Source organism: Pteronotus mesoamericanus, unplaced genomic scaffold (genome assembly GCF_021234165.1).
Source record: "Pteronotus mesoamericanus isolate MK-2021 breed Mesoamerican mustached bat unplaced genomic scaffold, CSHL_Meso_final scaffold_174, whole genome shotgun sequence".
In the NCBI taxonomy this organism is placed as follows: Eukaryota; Metazoa; Chordata; class Mammalia; order Chiroptera; family Mormoopidae; genus Pteronotus; species Pteronotus mesoamericanus.
In genome coordinates this window covers 21,990,149-22,014,583 of record NW_026555309.1, presented here as the reverse complement: position 1 = coordinate 22,014,583, position 24,435 = coordinate 21,990,149, and the positions used below count along the sequence as shown (strand labels likewise).

Sequence of the window (24,435 nt, the reverse complement as noted above, 5' to 3'; positions counted from 1 at the left end):
CAGGAGACATAATCATCTATAAAAATCTTCAAAGAATGTTTAAAAATAGCGTGGTAATGTCAAAGAATAAAGAGACTAATATGATAGAAGAGAGAACTCAAAAATGGCCTAACTATTTAAAGGAACATAGTAACAGAGGTACTGCCAAAAACCAGTGGGGTACAAATGGATTGTTTGATAGCTACTACAGAGAACATTGGCTCAATACATGGGAAAAGTAACTTTGAATTCATGCTTTTTCATATCTACAAGTGAAGTCCTGGGTGATTAATGACATATGAGAAAGGTAGAACTAAGAGCTCATAGTAGAAAGTGTAAGAGTATTTCTAGGATCTTTGAATAAGGTCTCTTAATCATGACTAAAATATCACAAACTATAAAGTAAAAAAAGAATGAGTTTTACTACATCAAAATAAGAATGTCTGTTTGACAAAGACACTATAGAAAAAATTATAGAAAATTATAGAAAAATAGCTTTCCCAAGAGGGAAGCTATTTTTTTTCAAATGAGCAAATGATATAAATAAACAATTCACAGTAATGGCAACCCAAAGATCCAACAACTATATGAATGCTTGGCTTCAATGTAATCAGAAAATGCAAATTAGAATAAAAAATGCCCCTTAATATCCACCAGACTGGCAAAAAAACAAAAGTCTGAATAATATTAAATATTAGTCAAAATATGGGGAATCACACACCCTGAAGCAGTACAAGCAAGAGTGTATTAGAGCCATTCCTGAGAACTGAACTAGTGAAATGAAGTAAACATACCATATGTCATATTAATTCCACATCTAGATATACAGACTACAGAGAAAGTCTTGCATAGGTCCCTAAGGAGACATGTTACAAGAATGTACACTGATTCAATGTTTACAGTAATGAGGAGCTTTCAAAAAGCTTAGGCCATCCATCACTAATGGACTGTCAAATAAAATACGGTAAATACACACTAGGAAATGTGTATTAGTTTTCTATTGCTGCCATAACAAATTACCACAATTCAGTGGTTTAAAACAACCACTAAAGCTGCTGAATTAACTCATCGCATCCTTTCTCCAGCTTCAGACTCTACAAAGGCCAGTCAAGTCCATCTTATGCCTTGACTCTCTCTTCTTCCTTTTCTACCTCATCTCTTTGAACCAGTCAGGAAAAGTTCTCCACTTTTAAGGATTCTGATGATTAGACTGAACTCACCTAGATAATCCAAGATAATCTCCACACCCAAGTTCCATAACCTCAATCACGTCAGCAAAATCCCTTTTGCCACATCAGAGAACATACGCACAGGTTCCAGGGTCAAGATGTGGTCATCTGTGGGGACCTCTATTTTGTATACCACAGAATATAATGCAGCAGTCTGAAGCAATGGCCTGATATTCCTACATAAATAAATCTTTAAAAATGTGAGACCTAAAGTACCAGACCATATCATTTATGTACTTTAAAACACGTATATATACAGTGTAAAATGTTTTATTATTCAAAGATCGTATATTTCAAAGATTTGAAAAAATAACACAATAGAGGAGCACCACACAGATCACTGAAGTGCTATAAACTGATAAATACTATTAAGAAAATTCACTACATCTGAGAATGAAAAAAAAAGGCGGCAGAAGATATATGTATCTTGCTGTGTATAATGGGTACTTTTTGCCCAAATTTTTGAGGGAAAAAGAAGGTTGCTCATTATACATGTGTATAATGATTATATACTATGGGTATAATAATCCCATGTATAATGTGACAAAAACATGGAGCCTTATACACAGGAGTGTATTATGCACAGTAAAATAAGGTACTTAGGATCTAGGAATATCTGTACTACACGCGTTGTTTTACTACTATTTTTGAATCATGCTGTATCTTTTGTGTTTAAAATTCCTTCATTAAAATTCTGAAGTTTTAAAAACTCTCCCCTAAATTTTCCTGTTGGTTCCATATATTTCTTAGTTATATTTTGTTATATTAGTTTTTACCAGTTTCAAATAGTTAAGTTTATATAACTACACAATTAATCCTGACTTATTAAATTCTTATGCCACAGAGCATCTTCTGTCTTTATACTTCTCTATATAAACTAGTGTTATAAATAAAGTATGCACTCAATAAATATTGTAGGCTAAGTGACCTGAAGTAATATTTGCTATAATACAGTTCCATGGGGAACTTTGCATAAGTAAAAGAATTACTATGCAGTAGTTTCACTAGGTGTCAAACAGAAATCTTCCAAGAGAGAGAAATGTATTCTCTTAATAATTATGCTGGGACAACAGGTACAAGCCAGGGCTGGCCCTGACAAACTGGAATATAGGTCACTCTACGCAAAAAATAGATTGAAGAACATGGAAAACAGCAAGGTATTAAATCTAATTCTTTAAAGTGAAGCTAAAATATGATAGGTTAAAGCAAAGAGGCAAAAGAATTTCTTTTGAAAAATGTTAAAGCACTCACCATGCCCACCATTGTTGTAGGTGTCTAAGAAACAACAGAGTTCTAGAGATCAATCTTATATGTAACAAGCAGTAGTTTAGTTCTGTTATACAAGTTACCATATTTTTACAAAGACATTATAAAATAAATTAGTCTAGGAGGCAGAGAAAAATACAGTACTGGATTCTCTAAATATGTTCAATTGTAAACACAGGACAATTGTAACAGATAAAAGAGGAAAGAAACAATTGGTTATCTACTTGTCATTTCAGTAATTCAATTTATTTAAATTAATATTCAATGAGGACCTCTTATTTCTAGAACCTAAACTAGGCATGAACATAAACAAAGAGGTAAGTGGCAATATGCTTCAAGTTGTTCAAAATTTAGTAAGAGGAAAAGAAACATTGACAACCAGTGTACTAAAGGGCAGACAGTGGTAAATGCTGAAATATATAAATATAAATTAAGGACTTACATATATAAAGGTAACCTCTATAAACAAAAAATATAATTCTTGCTGGAAAAAATTAAGAGAAGCCTTCATGTAAGTAGGGACACTTGAGCTGGACTTCAAAGGAAAAGTACAATTTAGGAAGACACTCCAAGGTGCACCTTCATTTAAGGATCTTGACACGTGTTATTTCTGGAGTGTTCTTCCCCCAGACATAGACATGACTTACTTCTTCACCTCCCTCAAGTCTTAACTCCTCAGTGTTAAGGCCTTCCCTAACCTCTAATTAAAAATTGTTAACCAACTCCCTCCAAAATCCCTTTTCCTCCTCCCTCTATTACTGTCCCCCACAGCACTTGTTGCTAGAGCAGGAGAGGTACCAACTACAGGCTGAGTCACTCACATCTAAGTGAATGTCACCCTCTGGAGTTCTGCAGAAATTTTCAACTTAACTCATGAATAATATAAGCTTAAAAGTATAATGCAGTATCATTTTTCATCAATCAGGCTGGTAAGGATCAAAAGTTTTAAAGCATTGTGTTGACTAAAGAGTTAAAGAATAGGAATCCTAGTAACTATTGATAAAAGTATAAACTGTTACATCCTCTATAGTAAGCAATTAAGCAGTGGAAAGCACAGGCCTCAAGTTACATTGCTATCCAATATACCAGTTAGTTTTTATTCCTTTGTCTTCTCCAACTAAAAAGCAATCTATTTGAGGGATTTTGTCTATTTTGTTCACTGCTATTACTGCTATAACCGCAGCATCTTGTAATCTGTATAGCACATGATTAACATTCAATAAATATTTGTTGAATTAGTGTAAACACAGCTAGAAGAAAATTCTAGATAAGAGGGGTAGTATGAGAAAATACTTATATTTTAAGAATGAATGACATTTTTGAATTCATTAGTTATCTGCTGTGGCTAGATTGTAGGTTGTGTTGGAGGAATGGAAAAAAACGTGGTGAGAGATGAGCTTTGAAAGGACAGATAATAGTAAGAATGCAGAATGATAGGATTTTGAGTCAGAAAAAACCTGTTTCAGTTGAATATCTTCCTCTAATCTTGGAATCTTAGGAAACCATTTCAGTATACAAAAGTTATCTTAAACCCCACCTTACAACATTGTTATGTAAATTAAAATTATAATGCTAGAAAATTTTTGTCACAGAGCCTAGAATAAAGTAGGTCCTTAATGTTAGTTTCTTTTAGAAAACTAAGGATTTAAATTTTAAGTAAAAATGGGAAGACATCAAAAGTGAGCAAAAAATTAACTTCAACATATCTGTACTTAAAAATCATAAATCTGGAAACAAAGAATATGAAGAAAATCAAATAAACTGGGAAGCAGAAAGCCAGAAAGAAAGGTAAACATAGTTAATGCATAAACAGGGCAGTGACAATGTCCACAAGAGATAGAGATGGAAGTGGCCAAAAACTTAAATAGTCACTGAAATTAGGTATAAGAAGAGAATAAGAAAATAAACACCTAACTATCTTAATTTAGGAAGCAGGATGATTGATGTTGCAATCAGCAAGGCTAGGGGATGACATTACTTAGGGAGGAAATAGACACTTGGATTCAGAATATTTTGATTTTGAAGTACTTATGGGAAAAGAGGTAAGAGTATACAACCTCCAGTTGTAAATACAAGTCTGGTACATGGAGATCTCAGAACAAGAAATAAACACTTGAGGATAAATATCATATTTCAATATGAAAAACAATGTTACACAGAAAGTCCTATTTTTTACAATCTCAAGTGCCAATTTAATCCCCTTATTGGTCTATAACCATCTCTGAAAATAATTCTATTGAAATAATCACAAAATAAAAGTTTTGCTTTTAGGGTGCACCTTTGCCATCTGGTGGCAAAAATAATAAACACAGGTTTATTTCTAATTATTTTAAAAGTTGAAATGATCCCTTATCATTTGACTTACAATGCAATTTTCAGCAATATATTACAGGAAAAGGATCTTTCATTCTTCCTTTCTATCATAATTGTTATTTCTCTTCTCACTTCTTAATCTGGCCACTAATATATTCAATCTATATAACTGAAAGAAGTACTACTGTAAAAACATAAATCTTTCCACTTTCCAGGGCCTTCCTACATCTTCAAAATTTATTCATTGCATAATCCAATATACACCACAATGCATATTATAGTTAAATAACTATGAAGTTAAATGTTTTACTGAAGTTCATGTTGCCAAGTTTCTTGCTTTCAACAACCAACAGTTTGGCTTGCTTAAGTAATGGAAATGGGATTTCTGAAACTAGATACAAGCTTTGGACAGACTGATCAATCGAACAATACAGAACATCTATAAATATACATAACATATAATAATCAATATGGGATAAAAAATAGCATCTCAATCAGTAGGAAGAAAAGACTGCTCCCTCAATAAATATAGTGAGACATGGGGTAATCATGGGTAAAAAGTTAAGTTTGGATCTGTACCTCATACTATACTCTAATAAATTTCAGATAGATTGTTGTTTCACAATGTAAAAGTAAAGTAGCAATAATAGTAGTAGTAATAATTGTATTAAGAAAAATAATAGGAATATTTTTATCTCAGTGAAGGGCCACAACAAAGGTTTAGACTGGACATCTCTCCACTGAAGACATATAAATAGCCAATAAAAGAAGAAAAGATGATGACATCATGAATCATTACAGAAATGCAAATCAAAACTGCAATGAGATAAAAACTTTACACTCACTGGGATGACTATAATCCAAAATATACATTAAAAAAATTGAAAACATATGTCCACATAAAAACTTGCATTAACGGCATTACTCATAATAGACAAAAAGTAGTAGAAATAACTCAATATCCATCAGTTGATGAATGGATAAACAAGTTGTCATATACCCATGTAATGAAATATTATTCAGTCATAAAAGTAAATTACTTATTCATGCTACAAGATGGATGAATCTTGAAAACATGGTACATGAAAGAAGCCAGACACAAAAGGCTATGTATTGTATGATTCCACTTTTTTATGAAATGTCCAGAATAGGCAAAGCCACAGAGATATAAAGTAGATTAGTGGTTGTCAGGAAGCTGAGGGCAGAAGAGAATGGGAAGTGACTGTTAACAAGAACAGAGTTTCTTTTGGGGGTGATGGAAAGGTTCTGGAATTAAATAGAGGTGATGGTTTCACAGATTCATAAATATACTGAACCACTGAACTGTATACTTTAAAAGTGTGAATTTTTTCTCCCTAAAAAAATAGTCATAAAAAGAATTTTCACCACAGTAAAAAACATGCAAAAATAGTAACAAACTGGGGAAACGCATTTGCAATCTGAGGTAAGTAGATGTCTAAAATGATCCCACTTTCTGGCATACTCACTTGTGTGATGTTTAAGTGTGAACAGGTCCCGTGACTATGATGGGATATAACTCCTATAGTTAGGTTACATTATATGACAAAAGTGAGGTGACTGTGTAGATATAATTAAAGTCCCTACTCAGGTGATTTTAAGTTACAAGGGAAACTATCATAGGTAAGCCTGATTGAGCAGGTTAGCCCTTTAAAAGGGAGTTTATAGAGGACAGAGACAGAAGTCCAGAAGACTCAAAGCAGCATAGATATTCCACTGCTGGATTTGAAGAGAAGAAAAAAAACTGTCATGCTGTGTGGAGGGACATTTGAACTGAGGGCTTGAGTCATATAACTGCAAGACACTGAATTTTGCCAACCATCAGTGAGCTTGGAAAAGAACCCCCAGCATCAAATGATATCACAGCTCCAGGCAACACCTTGATTTCAGCCTAGTGAGATTCCAAGCCAAGGATTCAGCTAACTTGCAGCCTGATCTTGACCCATGGAATCTGTGAGATAATAAATGTACGTTGTTTTAAACCAGTAGATTTGTGGTAATTACAGCAATAGAAAGCTAATACACAATCCATTCCACAAAAGGTTATTTTCCATAATATAAATGAAGATGCTAAGTATCCATTTAGATGAAGACTAACAACTCAATAGAAAAATGGGCAAGATATACAAAGAGAAAGTTCAAAAAGAAAAAAAGAAATATTAATATAAATGTTCTTAGACATATACAAAAATGCTCAACTTGACTCATCTAAACATGAGAAAGATTAAAAGTATAATGCAGTATTGTTTTTCACCAGATTGGTAAAGATCAAAAGTGTTATTGTTGTACACTTAGTGGAACCAATAGTGGTACATCCTCTATTGTAAGCAATGTGGCAATGTCTATAAAAAATTAAAACTGCACATACTCTGACCAAATGATCTACTTCTGGGAATTTTAGCTTATCTTATAGATTTGACCTTATACAAAATTATAAGTATATACTCTTACATAAAATTATACATATATACATGCAGTTGTATATATGCGTATATAAAGGTATAAGTACATGCATATACACATGAGATTATTTATTACAATAGTGTTTGTAATAGCAAAAAAAAATTGGCAATAACCTAGTGTATATCATTAGGGACTAAATAATTTTGACACATCCATTAAAAATAGTGATGGCCCTGGCCAGTATGGCTTGGTTGGTTGGAGCATCATCCCATAAACTGAAAGGTCGCACGTCCCATTCTCGGTCAGGGCACATGCCTGGGTTAGGGTTCAGTCCCAGTCGGTGTGCATGAGAGATGCAACCAACTGATGTTTCTCTCCCTCTCTTCCCCTCTCTCTAAAATCAATGAGCATGTCCTTAAGTGAAGATAAAGAAAATAAAAATAAAATAATGATGAAGCAAACTTTTTATGTACTGGTAAAGAAAGATCTCCAACGTATGTTAGTAAATGAAAAAAGAAAAATAGAATACTATATATATGCTATTATTTTAAAGGAATAAATATATATGTTACATTTCTATTTTGCAGAAAATATCTATAAAATTCACACAAGCAAAAGTAGCAACAGTAATTGCAGAAGTCAATTACTAGGGTATGGAATGGCTAGGGTATGGAATAGTTATATAGAATAAGGGAATAATACACAGAAGAAAAATACTTCTTGAAGCATAAGAAAATCCTTTTCTATGAGCTCAGGTTTAAAATCTACTCCAAAAACAAGATTCAAAAGATGATGGATATCAAAAAATAGGGGTATTTATGGAACAACTTCTTAAACCATGTTTGAATATGCATAGTGATTTTTCAAGTAGCTATCAAAGCCATCTCTATAGCAATAAGAAGTCATTTTGAACAAAATAACTTTTCACATGCTAATAAAGGAGAAATTAATTTAATCAAACTTTCTTAAAGTATGTACTTTTCATATGTTATTTCACTTTTTAACTTCTAACCTATAAAAAAGAGTTAAGGAACTTTTTTTAAACTGTCAAAGTTGTGGTAAGCTTTAATATCACAAAAGAAATAATACTTCAGAATTATGTGCTATGAATGAGTTCAGAAGTTGATACCTATGCCTCTGTACCCAGTTTAGGAGGCATGGAACAAAATTCTATTTATATCCTTTTTTAGAAAGGGTGATTTTTTTTTATGGTCTGCCAGCAAGATCAATCTTGATATTCAGTGTCAGTACAAAAAGCATATAGTCCATCCTAAAATACTTTTATATATATGCCAGAACAGGCCAAGACTAGTAACAACAGACAGTTATGGATAAATACCCCAGCCTCCTAGCTGATCATGTGGAATAACTGAGGTCATGATATCCTGTGTCTCCTAGAAGTCCCAGTAAGATTGACACACAATTGCCAAAAGAGGTAAACTGCTCTGGAATGCATCCAGTATTGTGTTTCTCCTAACTGGGTAGTTTTCCACTCCTCTACAGGTGGTTTCTGGGCTTGTCACCCAAATAAACTATCTACCCTCAAACCTCTGTGGGCTTAAGTTCTCAACCTAAGATGATCTTCCTACCTTAAAATTATTGAGTTTCTGAGATTCTGCACTGAGATGCGTTCATAGTATTCCAGTCATGAAATCATCATGGTTTTACCCAAAGACAGAATTATATTGTCTGCTTCACTTTTGCTAGTTTTCAAACAAACAAACAACAACAACAAAAAGAAACTGACGTGACCATCACTTTATTATTCTCCTAAGACATTAGCAACGTCATAAAGACATCTTTATGATGGTTTTAGGTACCATCGTTACTGATTACCAGTTATCTTACCTGTCATAATTGACTGCTCAGAACCTACCACCCTATGAGTACAATTTAGATTTGTTTTTCCACAAATGCATGACTTTATACTTGCTCACACAGAAACGTTATCTGCCTCTGCTGGACAATACATATAGTATAAACCAGACTTTCCTTAAAATTGTTAATTCTAAAGAGAAATATGGAACAGAAAAATAATCTTCCCTTGAAAATTTTTCATGCTCTTCCTTTCAAAGGTAGAAATATAAGAACCATAAATACTATTTTTTAAAAATCTAACAATTTTAACGTGAAGAAGGCCATAAAACTGAACCAAAAGAGTGGTAATAGAGTTAGCCCGTGGATACATCAAACTCATTAAACCTTTTTATCTTATTTAACTGCTTGTAAAACCACTTCATCCTTCAACTTAGAGCAGAATCTTTAGAAACATTGTTAACCTTCCCCATTCTCTTAGCTCCCACTCCCAGTTAGTCCTATCAATCCAACCTCTCTAACATGTCTTCTGACCCTCTCTTCTTCAATCACGTTGCCCCTTTCTTCCATATGGCAACAACCTCCTATCTAAGTTCCCTGTTCTATCTCACTTCTTTACTCTGGAAAATCTGATAACCTGAAACTGCCTCATCAAATCTAAGATTGACCAAACCTATAATAGCTCAAGTCCTAAACATCACTTTCAGCATTTATATAAAACATGGACACTTATATTACACTTAGACAACTCGTTGCCTAAACATTTCATGTATTTTTATTTCTGTTTGGAATGAAGATTAAAAATAATGTTTACCTAAAGATTAAGCAAAATGTTTACCTGTCTGAAGCTATGTCACTGGCAATTTGGTGCTTCACTCCTGACCCATTTTTAATAGAATCCTGTCTTGTGAGCCCATGAGATCGACTTTTCTCCACTGCAGGTACAGATAAGTCACCTGAGGGTCCTTGGAACTGGGCCTGCTCATGCAGTTTTGCTTTCTTCTCCTGAGGCGCCTCCTCATTCCGCAGTCCTCGGAGAGCCTTCTGATCAGGCTGCTGTGGTGTATTAGATCCACTATTATAAAACCATGCTCCTGATTTAGTGAGGATTTCTTGTTGTTTTCGGCACAAATTACATACCCACATAACCTGCACATGAATACATAGGAAAAAGAAATTAGTGTTTCCAAAAGTTAAAAACAAACAAACAGAGTCAATTCAACAACAACAACAAAAAAATGGTTATTCTTTCTGAAGTAAAAATGTAATTCAGATGAACAACTACCATTAACTAAATCGTGTCCTTTATTTAATTTTGCCAGAATAATTATAATAAAATAGACAATGTTTACTGGTTGTAGAAAAAAACCAAATCATTCGTTGTTTATATGTATTCTTTAATTATTTTTTATTTAAATTAAGAGCATGGTGTAGTTTTCAGAAAATGGATTTTGGGGCTAGACAGACTTGGGTCTAAATACCAACTCCAAGATTAGAAACTGCAACCTTCAACAAGGTACTATAGATATGAATATTCAGTAGTTCCCTAAATGATAAAATAGGGAAATAGGGATGATAATACTAACTTTCCTGCATTGTTTTGATGACAGAAGTTAAGAAATGATTTATATAAAATGTACAGATGATGTATCATACAATTGTACACTTGAAAATATAATTTTATTAACCAATGTCACCCCAATAAATTTAATTTTAAAAATAAAAAATAAATGTCTAGCATAATGCCTAGTATATGTTATACTTTCAGTTGATTACTATATTAGTATATTAGGTTAATCTTCTATCACCAATTATATAATAGGCTTCTGAAGGGGGTTTTATTTAAGTAGCTCCTAATGGCTAAAATAGAGCTAGGAACATTGCTGATCTTAAATAAAAACCTACTAATTGCTCACAGTTTCTAGTAGGCCACTTTTTTAAGTGCACAGTTCAATAGTGTTAAGTATATTCACACTGTTGTGAAACAGATCTCAAAAACTTGTTCAGTTTGCAACACTCAAAATCTACACTGATTAAATAGCATATCACCTTTCCCTCAATCCCAACACACTGTTAATACCATTCTATACTTGATTTTTTTAATTTAGATATGGTTTTCAAACTTCAGGACTCTAAGAAGATCATAAGTAATATCTGTGTGACTAGAAAATCTTCACCATCTTTTGAAAAATATTTTCAATTAATCAGAAAAAAATAAAATCACATATTCATAAAATAAAAGGTGGGTTCATAATTCAAGAGAGTGGTTCAGATATTTTATTTATGTCAAATACTGAATTTTTACAGTTCTCCATTCTGCTGAACATTTCCTCATAGTTTAAATAAATTATAATAATACAGATAATCAGAGTAAAAGAAAAACTCAAGAGTGTTTTCAACAATACAAGGGTATTTTTGTAAAATAGCATTTAAATTTTTTGCTTAATTGCTCATTATTCCAGTTCATATTGTTTGTATAGTTAATATCATACATTGTATTTGATCGTTTTTTATTATTTTGTTCTCTTTTTGAATTGTAGATACATTTCTTTTTTCCCAACTAAATTTAAAGCTCATTGTGGATAGGGTATATATCTTCATATGTATATAAGACCTTATAAATAATAGAACAGCAAGACCTTCTAAATGCTTGCTAACTTGAATTTATTTGAAGTCCTCCGGGGGATACATGACAATAAAATGTTTGATGTTATTACATTAAGATTTATGTTTCATAGGTTTCCAAAAGAATTAGTCATCAATAATATCAATGTATGTGACTATTTTTATAACTAAGAAAGTTTTTATATGAAAATACCAAAATTGCACTCAATTTTAAAAAAAAAAACTCATAGATCAAATTTCTTTTGGTTTGAATACACATGAAATATAAATATATCTAACCCATTAATAATTTCAAAAATCTAATTTCGAATGAAACCTTCGGCCTTTCGATGCCATCTTGTGACAAATGTAAGGTACTGCAGACCTCTTAAAAGTGAAAGGCAAAGGAAAACAGACTCATGGATATGGATGATAGTGTGGTGAGTGCTGGGGAGAAGGGAGTAAAAGAGGACTAAAAGATAATATAAAAAATACAGTAAAGATTTAATAAAATTAAAAGTGAAAAAAATAAATATAGAACCATAAAATAATGTTCAAATAGTTTCATATTCAACTTTTCTGTTTATGATAAACAATTACTATTCATGATAGTGATAATATATGCTATATGATACTGTGTTATGAATCTAGAATAACTTGCACTCAGAATATTCCAAAATACATCCTTCCTGCCTTGTAATTGACAATGAAACAGAAATGAGAGTCTGAGAGACAGATTAGCAGCCAATCATAATCATCTGTAGAAACAAGCCATTGCTGCTTCTTAAGTTTCTATCAGAAGGTAAGCAGGTTACTTAACCTTTTCTAGAGCTGAGATTCTTGAAACATCCCTAGAACAGCAGCGCCAGCGTCTCCTGGGAACGCATCAGACGTGCAAATTCTCAGACCCCCACTCTAAACTTAATGAATCAGAAGTTTCAGGTGGGAACCAGAAATGTTTTTGTTTTGTTTGTTTGTTTTTGCAAAATCCTACTGGTAATTCTGATCTTGATAAAGTTAGAGAACCACTAATTAGGGCAGAGATTCCCAGGTCAACGTGTGAAATGAGTTACAAGTGTGTTCCTCAGAGTGACTAGATAAGGCCAACAAAGGTCACGATCAGGTTTGCCAATTTACCTCAGTGCAAACGAGGTAAATCTATGATTTCTGCATAACCCAAAAGGAAAAAAACATTTGGAAACCCAAAAGGAGAAAAACACTTGGAAATGCCATGGGCTTCATATTCCTCACCTGTTAACACCCAGTGGATAGCAATATAAGATAAATGGAAGGCATGATGTATGATGTTTGACTCCTGATAAAGACCCTCTGTGCATTAATACTCTTCCCATACTCTTTGGGATATACATGTTGGTTGCTCTTTTTCTGACTAGTGTCTATGTTCCCTCTAAACTTCTAGCTCCAAGTATCCTCATATCCTAACACCCAATTACCTTTCTTTTCTTCTTTTTCTATCTCCTCCCACCCTTGGATTAATAGTTGATTAATCTTTAAAGCTCAGAAAGCCTAAACCTATTCACTTCAAGTAGTAAAGGGAATGACACTTTCACTTGAACACCTTACACACACAGCAACTTAACTTATAAATCAATGATACAGAACTATGGCTCACAAATACAAACACACATACATGCTATGAGATGAGTTTTCACTGCCTGGCTATGAAATATCTAATGTCTATTAGAGGCAAATTCTGTATCAACAGAACAAAATTTAACTTATATGGAAACGAAATAGCAGTTTTATTAATGGAACCTTTTAACCAATAAAGTTAACCACCAAATGCATCTTATTATGAATGTTGTTAAAAATATCTTATAAATGCTATATACCTATAAATCACCATGGTTAGAACCTATTAGTTTTGCTGGTCTTCATAAATATAAAAATGCCTAGTCCTATCATTACAAAGCCATATACAATTCAAAATTATAAGGCATTATTACATTCAATTCTAAATATGCCAAATTGTTCTAAGTAATATAGCAATATAAGATGTAATACTCATGACCCAAAATTGTCACATTACTATGTTTCATTCCACAGTCATCTTTGGTTGAAAGGGAAAAAAAATTTAAGGAAAATAAAAATCTCTCTTTAAATCAATAAAAATGGTAAATGTAATAGCTATGCTGAGTAGTCAAAAAAAAAAAACAAACCAAAATTATGTTAAACACATACAATAATTTAAAAGAATTTAAAGCTCTGAAAACTGATTTTCATCTAAATAGAGGTAATAAATAACAGTAATTTTGAGAAGGGCAAGATTATTAGTTGAAGACTGGTGCTAATGCAACCATAGGTCAAGCTTCTAAGGTACAGCTAACTGTGCAGAGAAAAAAGAATTTACTAAATTCTACCTTTATTCATTGTCAGTCTGCTAATAAATGTGTACATGTGACAGAGAAGAGTGTAAATTGATCACCTTAACCCTGCCAGCTGACTAGGAAACTGTGGAAGAACCCGGCTAGCTGTTAAACTTATTTCCTTTTAGAAATCTACACTTCTCGGTCTCCCTTGTAGTTAGGGATGGCCATGGCCATATGACTACGTTCTGACTAATGGATTATAAAGGGAATGATGTGGGCCATTCTCATGATTATTAGAAAACTCTCAGTTACCATCATGCTTTTCATTCAAGACCTTAGGAAATAAAGGAGTCACACATAAAAGGTAAGCTGGGAACCTGAATGAGCACTTGGAAGAGAGCACTCTGCTGATCAGCCGCACCAGTGTGGACTTGATGTAGGTGAGAAAATAAACATCTACTGCGCTGAGCTATAGAGACTTTTGAGTGTATCTTTTACAATTGATAGCATTTAGCTAATTCAAAATCTTTTCAAAGTACATGTTCTATTGAATGTGTACCATCAGCACAATCTTTGTATGTGAAGAACCATCCATTACTAAAATCAGCATACAAATGTGCTCACTGTTGATCCAGAGCCAGCTTTCACTAAGTCATTAAGAACAAGCTGTACACATTTCTTCCCAACTCTACATTCAATGAAGCAATGTGTGTTGCTTGAAAGCAGCCACAGTGGATGTACTTAGACTATTGAAATTGGAAAAGGCTAAAAATCAGGGCTTTTTCTTACAGAAAGCCAGTCATTAATACTTATTAGCACACCATTGAATATAATGTATCTACTATATTCTACTAAAAGATTAATACTACATTCAGTGTTAGTACATAACTAACAACTTGGATGAAACTGTAACAATTATTTCAGACCATAATATATCTGTTTATTTATAGATGGACAAACAGCTATTAACATCGATTCATTAATTATTCATTCATACAATTAAAAATTAATTCAGACCATTATATATCTATTGATTTATAAATGGACAAAAAACTATTAACATTAATTCATTAATTATTTATTCATTCATACAATACTCATTAAATGCCCGTATATGCCAGACTATACAAAGAGCTGATAAACACAGCTCAACAAACATAGATATTGCTGTGGAGTGTACAGTGTAGTGGGGGAGACAGTAATAAAATAATTACACAAATATTGTTTATATTACAATTATAATAAGTACTACAAAAGGAATACATTCACATCATAAATCCCTTGATGCCTCCCTCTCCCTGAGCTGTGTTTAGAGAAACAGGATGATAGAAGAAATCTGCAAGAGGCCTGGAAATTCAGGGAGGCTCATCACCACATTACCCTAATGTGTTCCCATCATCAGATCCAAGGTGTCTCTGTCTCTCAAAAGAAAAAAAATCTGCGGTATTTGGGGCTACTAATCTACAAGTTTCTCCCCCCACCCTGTCTTGGTGGATTTGGAAAAGTTGAAATACTGGCCTATATCCTTAAAGTGTTAAAATTTTCCAAGTATGTTTCATAAGCAATTAAGAGATCACACTAATCTCCATATAATAGGCTTCTGGATTACAAAACAAAAATCAGAAATTTTGCTTCATCTGATACCCCAAGACAAGCAGCAAGAGTTTTGCCTCTTATTCCCCCATGAACTGCAAGCATGGCATCTATAGCTATAGCCACATTTGCAGGCTGCAGCAGGAAAGCCCAATGATGTCTTCCATGAGTCTCTAGCAGAGAGTAACAGTACAGAAGAACCTTCAACCTGGAACATTTTCAAGTCTTGGTTGTTACAAACTTTTCTCTGTTTGGCTACTATGGCTTTCAACCATACTCATAAACAAACAAACAAACAAAAAACCTCATGGACATAGTGCAATAGTGCAGTGATTGTTGGGGAGGTGGGGAGATAAACGATGATAGGAGACTTGAAGACTTGAGGTGGTAAACACACAATATACAGTGTACAGATGATGTGTTGTGGAATTGTGCACCTGAAACCAGTATAATTTTGTTAACCAGTGTCACTCCAATAAATTCAATAAAAAGGAAAAAAACATACAAAGGTTTTTGATCTGATTTTCCACAAAAACATACCTGCCATTTTCTTTTAAAGCCACCCACAAAATTTTAGTGTACTAAATACCTCCTTTGAATAAATCGTCTATTTCTCATATTTCTATGCCTTTCCCTGCTCTTTTCCAAGAAAATGTTATAGGTGTTCTGCAGGGCTTCTGCTGCTGAACTCTGCAGCTCATCTAATTCTTATCTGGTTCTTCTCAATTTAGAGAGGACTGTGCTCCACTACTGACCTGATCTCACGTCAGCTCCGAAGACACTGCTTACTCCTCTTAGTCTCTGAACAATCTTCCATTCAGCCATAGCCCAAGCTATCTGCTCCACAGCCTCTTGTGCAAAGTCACCTTATCCCTCATCTCTCACTACAGGAGCTGAAGAGAGTGTCATGTCACAGACATACAGCCACTTTTGTCTTTCCCATGCCACTTGGTACTAAGGACAGCTCTAGAAAGCTAATCGTGTCCCTTTCTTGACCTATATCCATGATGGGCTGCCAAGTTCACTCTGAAGTACCCATCCCCAGATGGGTGCTAGGGCATCCTGAGAGGTAATCTCTTCCAAGAACCTCAAATATTAAGAAGGGTTAACGCTGCCCTTCAACTTAACCAATATGCATCTCCTCCTGGGTCAAAGCTGGGAATTAAGAGCTTAGCTCTGATCATCTACTGGTCTTCCCTCTGTCTTCTCTTTCCTTCCCCACAGTGTGCAAGAATAGAAGGGGGCAGGCTCTTCTTTGATTTACTTTTTCTGTACACCTAACAATTTCCCCCAGACACCTTCAGGCTTGAACTAAGGAGCTTCAGGCTTCCCATTTCACCCTTGCATAGCTTCCCCTAACCCATTTATTGCCCAGTGGCAAAAAAGAAACAAAGATGCTAGGTTACAGATAAAATAGTCTAAAATAGGAGGAACTTCAAGTATATCTATTAAACTGCAATTTGAATCCTGTCCGTTATACTCTGAGATTAATATTTGCCTAAGTCCAAAGTATGTGTCACTAGGCTAATATCCAAAAGACCCCATTGTTTCTCAATACCTATACTATGTCATGAGCTATACTTGGTAACAGGAACTGAAAAAGATTTCGGATGCAAGGACCAAGGTGCCACAAAACCAAGATGATGATGTGGCATCATGTGCAAAAAGAACCATGAGTAAAAGACCAAGTGTAACAAAAGAGCAAGCATGCATGCCTGAAAAAATTTAATTACTCCACCCCATAGCCTATTAATACAGAAGGCTCCTTCCCAGTTGAGGAGAAGGTGCCATTATAGCATGACCTCATCCATCTCTATTCCTTTATCAAAGAATAAAATTTCTGCTCTATTTTACGAAACTCAGTCTTGTTCTGCTGGAGGAAATAGCATTGGTCAGAAGGACCGGAAGGATCGGTAATATGTGAAGCAGACCCACACCCGGAGAAAGGAGTCCTGGGAGCTTCAGGTTTCTGATAAAATGACTCATTCTTTTCCTCTGAGCAGAAGTTGTAGAGTGGGAGTCTAGAGAGGATAGAAAAGGAATCTAGTCCAACCAAGGTGGGTCTTTAAGGGACATGACAACAGCTTATTCTATCCAAAGTTGATGTTACTTAAAGAAATCATTTTAAAAGTGTCAAGTTTTTAATACAGCGTGAGGCAAAAAGTAAGTTCACAGTTGTTCGTATGGAAAATAATACAATAATTAATCAAAATACAAAAATAAACTGTTTCACATATTGACTACTGTAAACCTACTTTTGCCCCACCCTATATAGCAAATTTAACAGAAGTCAATAATCTAAAGAAATAGCACTAAACACCAATAGTAGAAGGGCCCAAGGTAAATATCAGAAACCAGTGAACAGAGCCAGTTTAGAGAATAAAAAGGAACAATCTTTGTAACTTCTGAAAAAAATCACTGCTGCCTATGGTTGAACTTAAACATACTATTCATAGCATGTTAGTAGTAAGCCAGTTCCTCTGAAAAGAAACAGTTAACGGTGTCCTAAGTATGGAAGGATTCATTTACTTTAGGAGTACGCTCCATAAAAGAGTGAAACTAAGCCCAGTTTCAACCAATTAAAGTAGAGTACTGGGGTGCTTAGATCATTGCATGTAATTCCCATGACCTTACAAATACTAACCAATTAAGTTAGGAAAACGAAACAAGTAGATAATTAAGCTACAATTCCAACAGCTTCATAATACATGTAATATGATAGGTCTATTTCCCACGTTTTGACAATTTTAGATGCCAAATATTAAATAAAAGAAAGAGAACTATAATAAAAATGGAAGACAATTAAGTTGAAAATACCATTATTTATTATATTTCCATGAAGTCAGTATTACTAAGAATTTTAGATAGCTGCACTATTTATCAAAACAAAACACACTTGGAAAAAAACTGCATTTTACACTTATAATCTCAAAAAATTATAGAGAATTAAAAATTATAGTGAGCTCTACTCTCTTACATTGACTTAGCCTTTACCCCTCTTCCTACTTTCTTTAAACTCTATTTTTATCTCTACATATTGGTTATTTCATACCATGATATAAATCTTAACTCAATATATTTCTGTTAAAATAAACACTGCTTGTATAGAAAGATTTTTGTTTCTGTACCCAGAATTACAGCTTATAAATAAAAGTGGAAATAATTTAATTTAATTAAAAGAAACAAAATGAAAGGAGATAAACAGAGCTGAAACCACAGGTCCACTGTGTCTGCAGCCAAGCAGTGGGCACCACTGGCTGAGAGCATAGCTCTTTCCAAATAACAGAACTAAAAGTGCTCCATATAAAATGAGAATCTGGAGTCAAGTTTACTTCCTGATGTCCAGGGTTTTCTTCATTAATAAAAGTTGAAAAAAATGCTGTAGGAAAGCTGTTCAAGCTACAGATTCAAATAGTCATCTAATATGATACCGAACAAAGACAACCATGAATGTGAAAGATTGTTAATTTAAAATATCACTAATATATTAATTTGTAACATCACTAACTATCAAGAGGCAGGCAAGGTCCCAGCTCACTACTGAAGACTTGGTCCTGGATTGGAGAACCCAGACACTGCTTGAAGACAATCACAAAACTGTTAATTAGAAAATAATATTAGCTCAGGGGAGAGAGGGACAGTAGAGAGAGAGGAGAAAAAAAACTACAGTGAAAACTTTTTTAAAAATCATCTCACAAAAAAAAAAAAAAAACAACCAACAGGAAAGGGGTCTAGACAGTTTTACATTTGACCCCTACCAAACACTGAAGGAACAGATCATCTTAAAGTTATTCCAACTATCACAGAGAGAGGAAAAAAGGAAAGTTCCCCAACTCAATATATAAGATTAGAAAGATTTTAATGGCAAATCAGAAAAAGGCAGTAAATTGGTCTCCTATGGCTGCTATAACAAGATTACCACAAACTGGTGGTTTAAAACAACAGGAATGTATTCTCTCGCATTCTGGAGACCAGAGATCCCAATTTGAAATCAGTATCACAAGGCCAAAATCAAGGTGTCAACAGGGCCACACTCCTTCAGCAGGCTCCAGGGAAAATCAGTTATATGTCTCTTCTGACAATCAGCGTCTGATGACTACCTGCATGTCTTGGATTGTGGCAGCATCAATCCAATCTTCAAGAATGACATCTTCAGATCTCTCCATGGTACATGTTCATATTACCTTCTCGTGTGTGTGTGTGTGTGTGTGTGTGTGTGTGTGTGTGTGTACACATGTAAAATCTCCCTCTGCTGCCCTTTTATAAGGATACAAATGATTACATTTAAGGCCCACCCAGATAATCTCCCCATCTCAAGATCCTCATTAAATTACATCTGCAAAGATGTTATTGTTTGTTTTTTTCCTGCCATATAGGGTTGTTCACAGATTCAGGAATTAGGACATGGATATTTTTTGAGGGGACATTTTCAGCCTCCCATTGACAATATGAAAGTAAAATGTTAGGCCAATAGCACAAATATAAATGAATGTATAGATCTTAAAGTCTTAACCAACCAAATCCTAATGAATAACAACAACACAAAAAACCTATCATGACAAAGAGAGGATTACAACAAATGCAAAAAGTTTAATATTAGAAAATGTATTAATGTAATTCACCACATTAATAGGTTAAAATAGAAAAAAGCCATCATATCAATAATAAAAATGATTCAAACATTCATAAAATGCCAGACCCATTCATGTGAAAATAAAATCTAGCCAACAGGAAACAGAAAAGTAATGCATAAGCCTGATAAAGGACACCTACATAAATTCTACATCCTATTTTATACTTAAGGTCAAAAGGGAAGAGCCGAGCATTTTGTTTAAAGTCCAGAATGAATTAAGGATCCCCTGCATCCCTATTTCTATTCAACACTGTCCTGGAGACATTAGCTTAGTAAATCTCCCACACTAGGCAAGAAAAAAAGATAAAATAAAATTGCCCTTATCTTAATACTATTTGATTGTGAACATCATTTGATGATAGAAAATCCAAAAGAAATTTATCCATATTAAAAGTAATAAGGGGCTTAAAGAGTTTCCTAGGTCAAAAATGAATAAACCAAAATAAAGAACGTTTCTATACACCACTAGTAACATACGACAGACATTTAATAAAAAATAAATACCTGTTATAAAGAAAAAATAATATACAAGTATCTAAAAGAAGATTTAGATAAGTGAAAAGATATTGTCTGTTGGGATGAGAAAATAAAACACCACAAAGATGTCCCTCTGCCTAAATTAAATCCATAAAATTCAATGAAATTTCAATGAAAAACAAATTCCATGTTTTTCATGGAATTTGGCTAGCTAATTCTAAAATGAATATGAAAGAGCCAAGATAAAAAAAAATCTAGTTAATTTTGAAGAGAAATAGCAATTTGAGGTGGACTTGCAATACTTACTATAAAGTGACAGAAATTAAGATAGTGTACTATTGGTAGAGAGACGGTAAAAGAACATAGAGCATAACAAAGACTCATATATGTCAATGTTAACATTACAATTCAACAGAGAAAAAAATGCACTATTGAAATAACGTATCTGCTTCTCCATACTGGGGAAAAAGATTCACAACTCACACCACATAAAAAATCCATACCAAATGTTTTACACACTAAAACATGAAAGCCAAAACTTCAAAACTTTCAGAACAAATGTCAAGAAAATTTTTATGAAGTCAGAAAAACAAAAGATTTCTTAACTCAAATATAAAAAGCACAAAGTAGAAAAAGGTTAAATTCTACTGTCTCATGATGTTTCAACATTTTGAATAGTATAGTGGTAAGACAAAATAAAGTAAAAAGAGAAACTGCAAACTGGGAGGGATTTTATTGCAATGTACATAGTTAACAAAGGATATGCATCCAGAATATATGAAAACTGGCATATTTCAAAAAGAAAAAAAAACACTGGCATAAGGCAAGCAGAGGCCACTGTCCCTTTCCTAAGCCCTCCCCCGACAAACTGGAGCCAGAAAGCTGGTACCATATCTGACACTCCATCAACCTGGCTCACTGTTTGACCCACCTTGGAGATCCCCAGAGACTCCACCCCACCCAACTTACCAGCCCACCCAAGCTGCTTTTCCATATGAACGGCTGGTCTTGGCTCATACTGTACAACTTCCTAAATCCTCTCAAACAGGCAACAGCTGGCCTCAGTGACCCCGAGGCCTGGCACAGGCAGCAGCCAGCCTAGATTCACAGCTTGGCTTGCCAGCACAAGTAGCAGCCATCTCAGATTGCTTTATAGCTCAGGCACGGTGGCCCCAGGCAAAACACAGGTAGGGGTTGCACCACCTGAGAAACCCCAGGGCCAGCACAGCCAATGGACAGCTACAGACCACATCAGAGCACCACCACCCTGCTCCTGCACAGCTGATCCTCCACAGAGGGTGGAGGTTGGTGGTCAGTGGCCACAGCCAATCCTTAAAGCTGATTAGCCTAGGTAGATTCCTCCCACTGACCATCCAAGAGCAACCAAGGCTTAACTGCAAGAGGAGGGTTAACTGCAGCCAGAAAAAAGGCACACCTTGAGTACCCAGTTTGGGTGACAGGGGAGGCTGTGCCACTGGACCCTACAGGACACCTACTATATTAGGCCACACTACCAAGACAAGGACTCAAAGCAGCTCTACCTAATACATAGAAACAAACACAAAGAGGCTGCCAAAATGAGGACACAAAGAAACGTAGCCCGAATGAAAGAACAGATCAAAAATCCAGAAAAAAGAACTAAACAAAATGGAGGTAAGCAATCTATCAGATGCAGAGTTCAAAACGTTGGTTATAAGGATTCTCAAGGAACTTAATGAGGACCTCAACAGCATAAAAAATATCTGGTCAGATATGAAGGATACACTAATTGAAATAAAGAACAATTTATAGGGAAACAACAGTAGAGTGGACAAAGCTGAGAATCAAAGCAATGGTATGGAATATGAAAAAGCAAAAAACAACCAATCAGAACAACAAGAAGAAAAAAGAATCAGAAAAAGAGGATAGTATAAACAGCCTCTGGGACATCTTCAAGCATTCCAACATTTGAATCAAAGGGGTGCCAGAAGGAGAAGAGAAGGAACAAGAAACTGGAAATCCATTTGAGAAAATAATGAAAGAAAGCTTCCCTAATTTGGTGAAGGAAATAGACATGCAAATCCAGGAAGCACAGAAAATCCCAAATAAGATGGATGCAAAGAGGTCCACTCTAAAACACATCCTAATTAATATACTAAAGATTAAAGATAAAGAGAGAATCTTAAAAGCAGCAAGAGAAAAGCAGTTAGTTACCTACAGGGGAGTTCCCATAAGATTTCCAGCTGATCTCTCAAAAGAAACTTCTCAGGCTAGAAGGCATTGTCAAGAAATATTCAAAGTCATGGAAAGCAGGGACCTACAGCCAAGTTTGCTCTACCCAGCAAAGATATCATTTAGAATCAAAGGGCAGATAAAGACCTTCCCAGACAAGAAAAAAACTAAAGGAGTTCATGATCACCAAACCATTATTATATGAAATGTTATAGGGATTTATTTAGGAAAAAGAAGATCAAAACTATGAACAATATAATGGCAAAAATATATAAATCTATCAACAATAGAATCTAAAAAACAAACTGAGCAAACAAGAACAGAGACAGAGTAGTTGCTATGGAGAGTATTTTGATATTTCCCAGATGGGAGAGGGGCAGGGGGAACGGGTGAAGAGGTGAGGGGATTAAGAAGTACAAACAAGTAGTTACAGAATAACCATGGGGATATAAAGTACGGTATAGGAAATGGAGTAGCCAAGAACTTACACACATAACTCATGGACATGAACAATGGTGAGGGGATTGCCTGAGGGAGTAAGAGGGTGGTGGGGGAGACAAAGAGGAAAAAATTCAGGACAAGTGTAATAGCATAATCAAAAAATTTTAATTTAAAAAAAGGAAAAAGAAATAAACAAACATCACAATAGAATAATAGGTCAAGGAATGAATACACAATTCCAGAGAGAAACCCAATGGGACCATAAACAAATAAAAACATCAGCCAAAAAATACAAATTTAAAACAATGAGTTACTATTCACACTCATCGGTTTGGCAACATTTTAAGTCTGAAAATACCAAGCATCAGAGAAGAAGTAGAGGAACCAATATAAACATTCCTCTCAGGACTGTAAACTATTTTCAATCAGTTTGGAGAGACATTCTGCAAGATCTAGTGAAACCAGAAATGGCTACTTATATAATTTATAATCCAGAAACCTTAGAGAAATTCTTACACAGGCACAAGAAGATACGAACAGGTATATTTATTGAGTACTATTTTTCTTAAGAAAATAATTTAGATAACCTAAATCAACATGAAAATGAATAAACTATAGCATATTCATGCAGAAGAATTATATTCAGCAGTCAAATAAATGAATTAGATTTGGATAAATCTAACTTTTAAGATAACTCTCATAGTTAAAGAAATTTCAGAAAAATAAAGTGTTCCATAATATAAAGTTAAAAACCTTGCAAAATAAAACTGTATATGGTTTAGCAGCATATATGTATAAAATTGAACTATACAAGTAAAAATATGTAGAATAATTAAGTATTCAAGATAATTGCTTTATCTCTAAAAAACCATATATGAAAATAGTTTAAGATTTGAATAACTGGCTTGTATTATTCTCTAAATGTCTTCCCATATATTAAATATTTCAAAATGAACAAAAGGGAAAAGAAAAAAAATGGGAGACGATTGGAATGCATAACTGGGAATGAAACAGTAGTAACCAATTAAGGTTAATTAGACTAGTGAAAATATTTACTGATGTTCATAATTACACTAAAAGTCAATGTGTATTTAACATAAACATATTAGTTAATTGAGAACAA

The 24,435-nt window shown here is 34.2% G+C and overlaps 1 protein-coding gene across 8 annotated transcripts in view; it reads right to left on the bottom strand.

The window, feature by feature from the left end:
* The window catches only part of RIMS2 (regulating synaptic membrane exocytosis 2), a 473,698-nt gene that overhangs the window by 320,696 nt on the left and 128,567 nt on the right, over positions 1 to 24,435 (bottom strand). For all 8 annotated transcript variants that reach the window (XM_054590373.1, XM_054590359.1, XM_054590361.1 and 5 more), the window contains one exon: positions 9,862 to 10,172. In XM_054590373.1, coding sequence (XP_054446348.1) covers positions 9,862 to 10,172 — 311 coding nt within the window. The remainder of the gene's footprint in view (positions 1 to 9,861; positions 10,173 to 24,435) is intronic.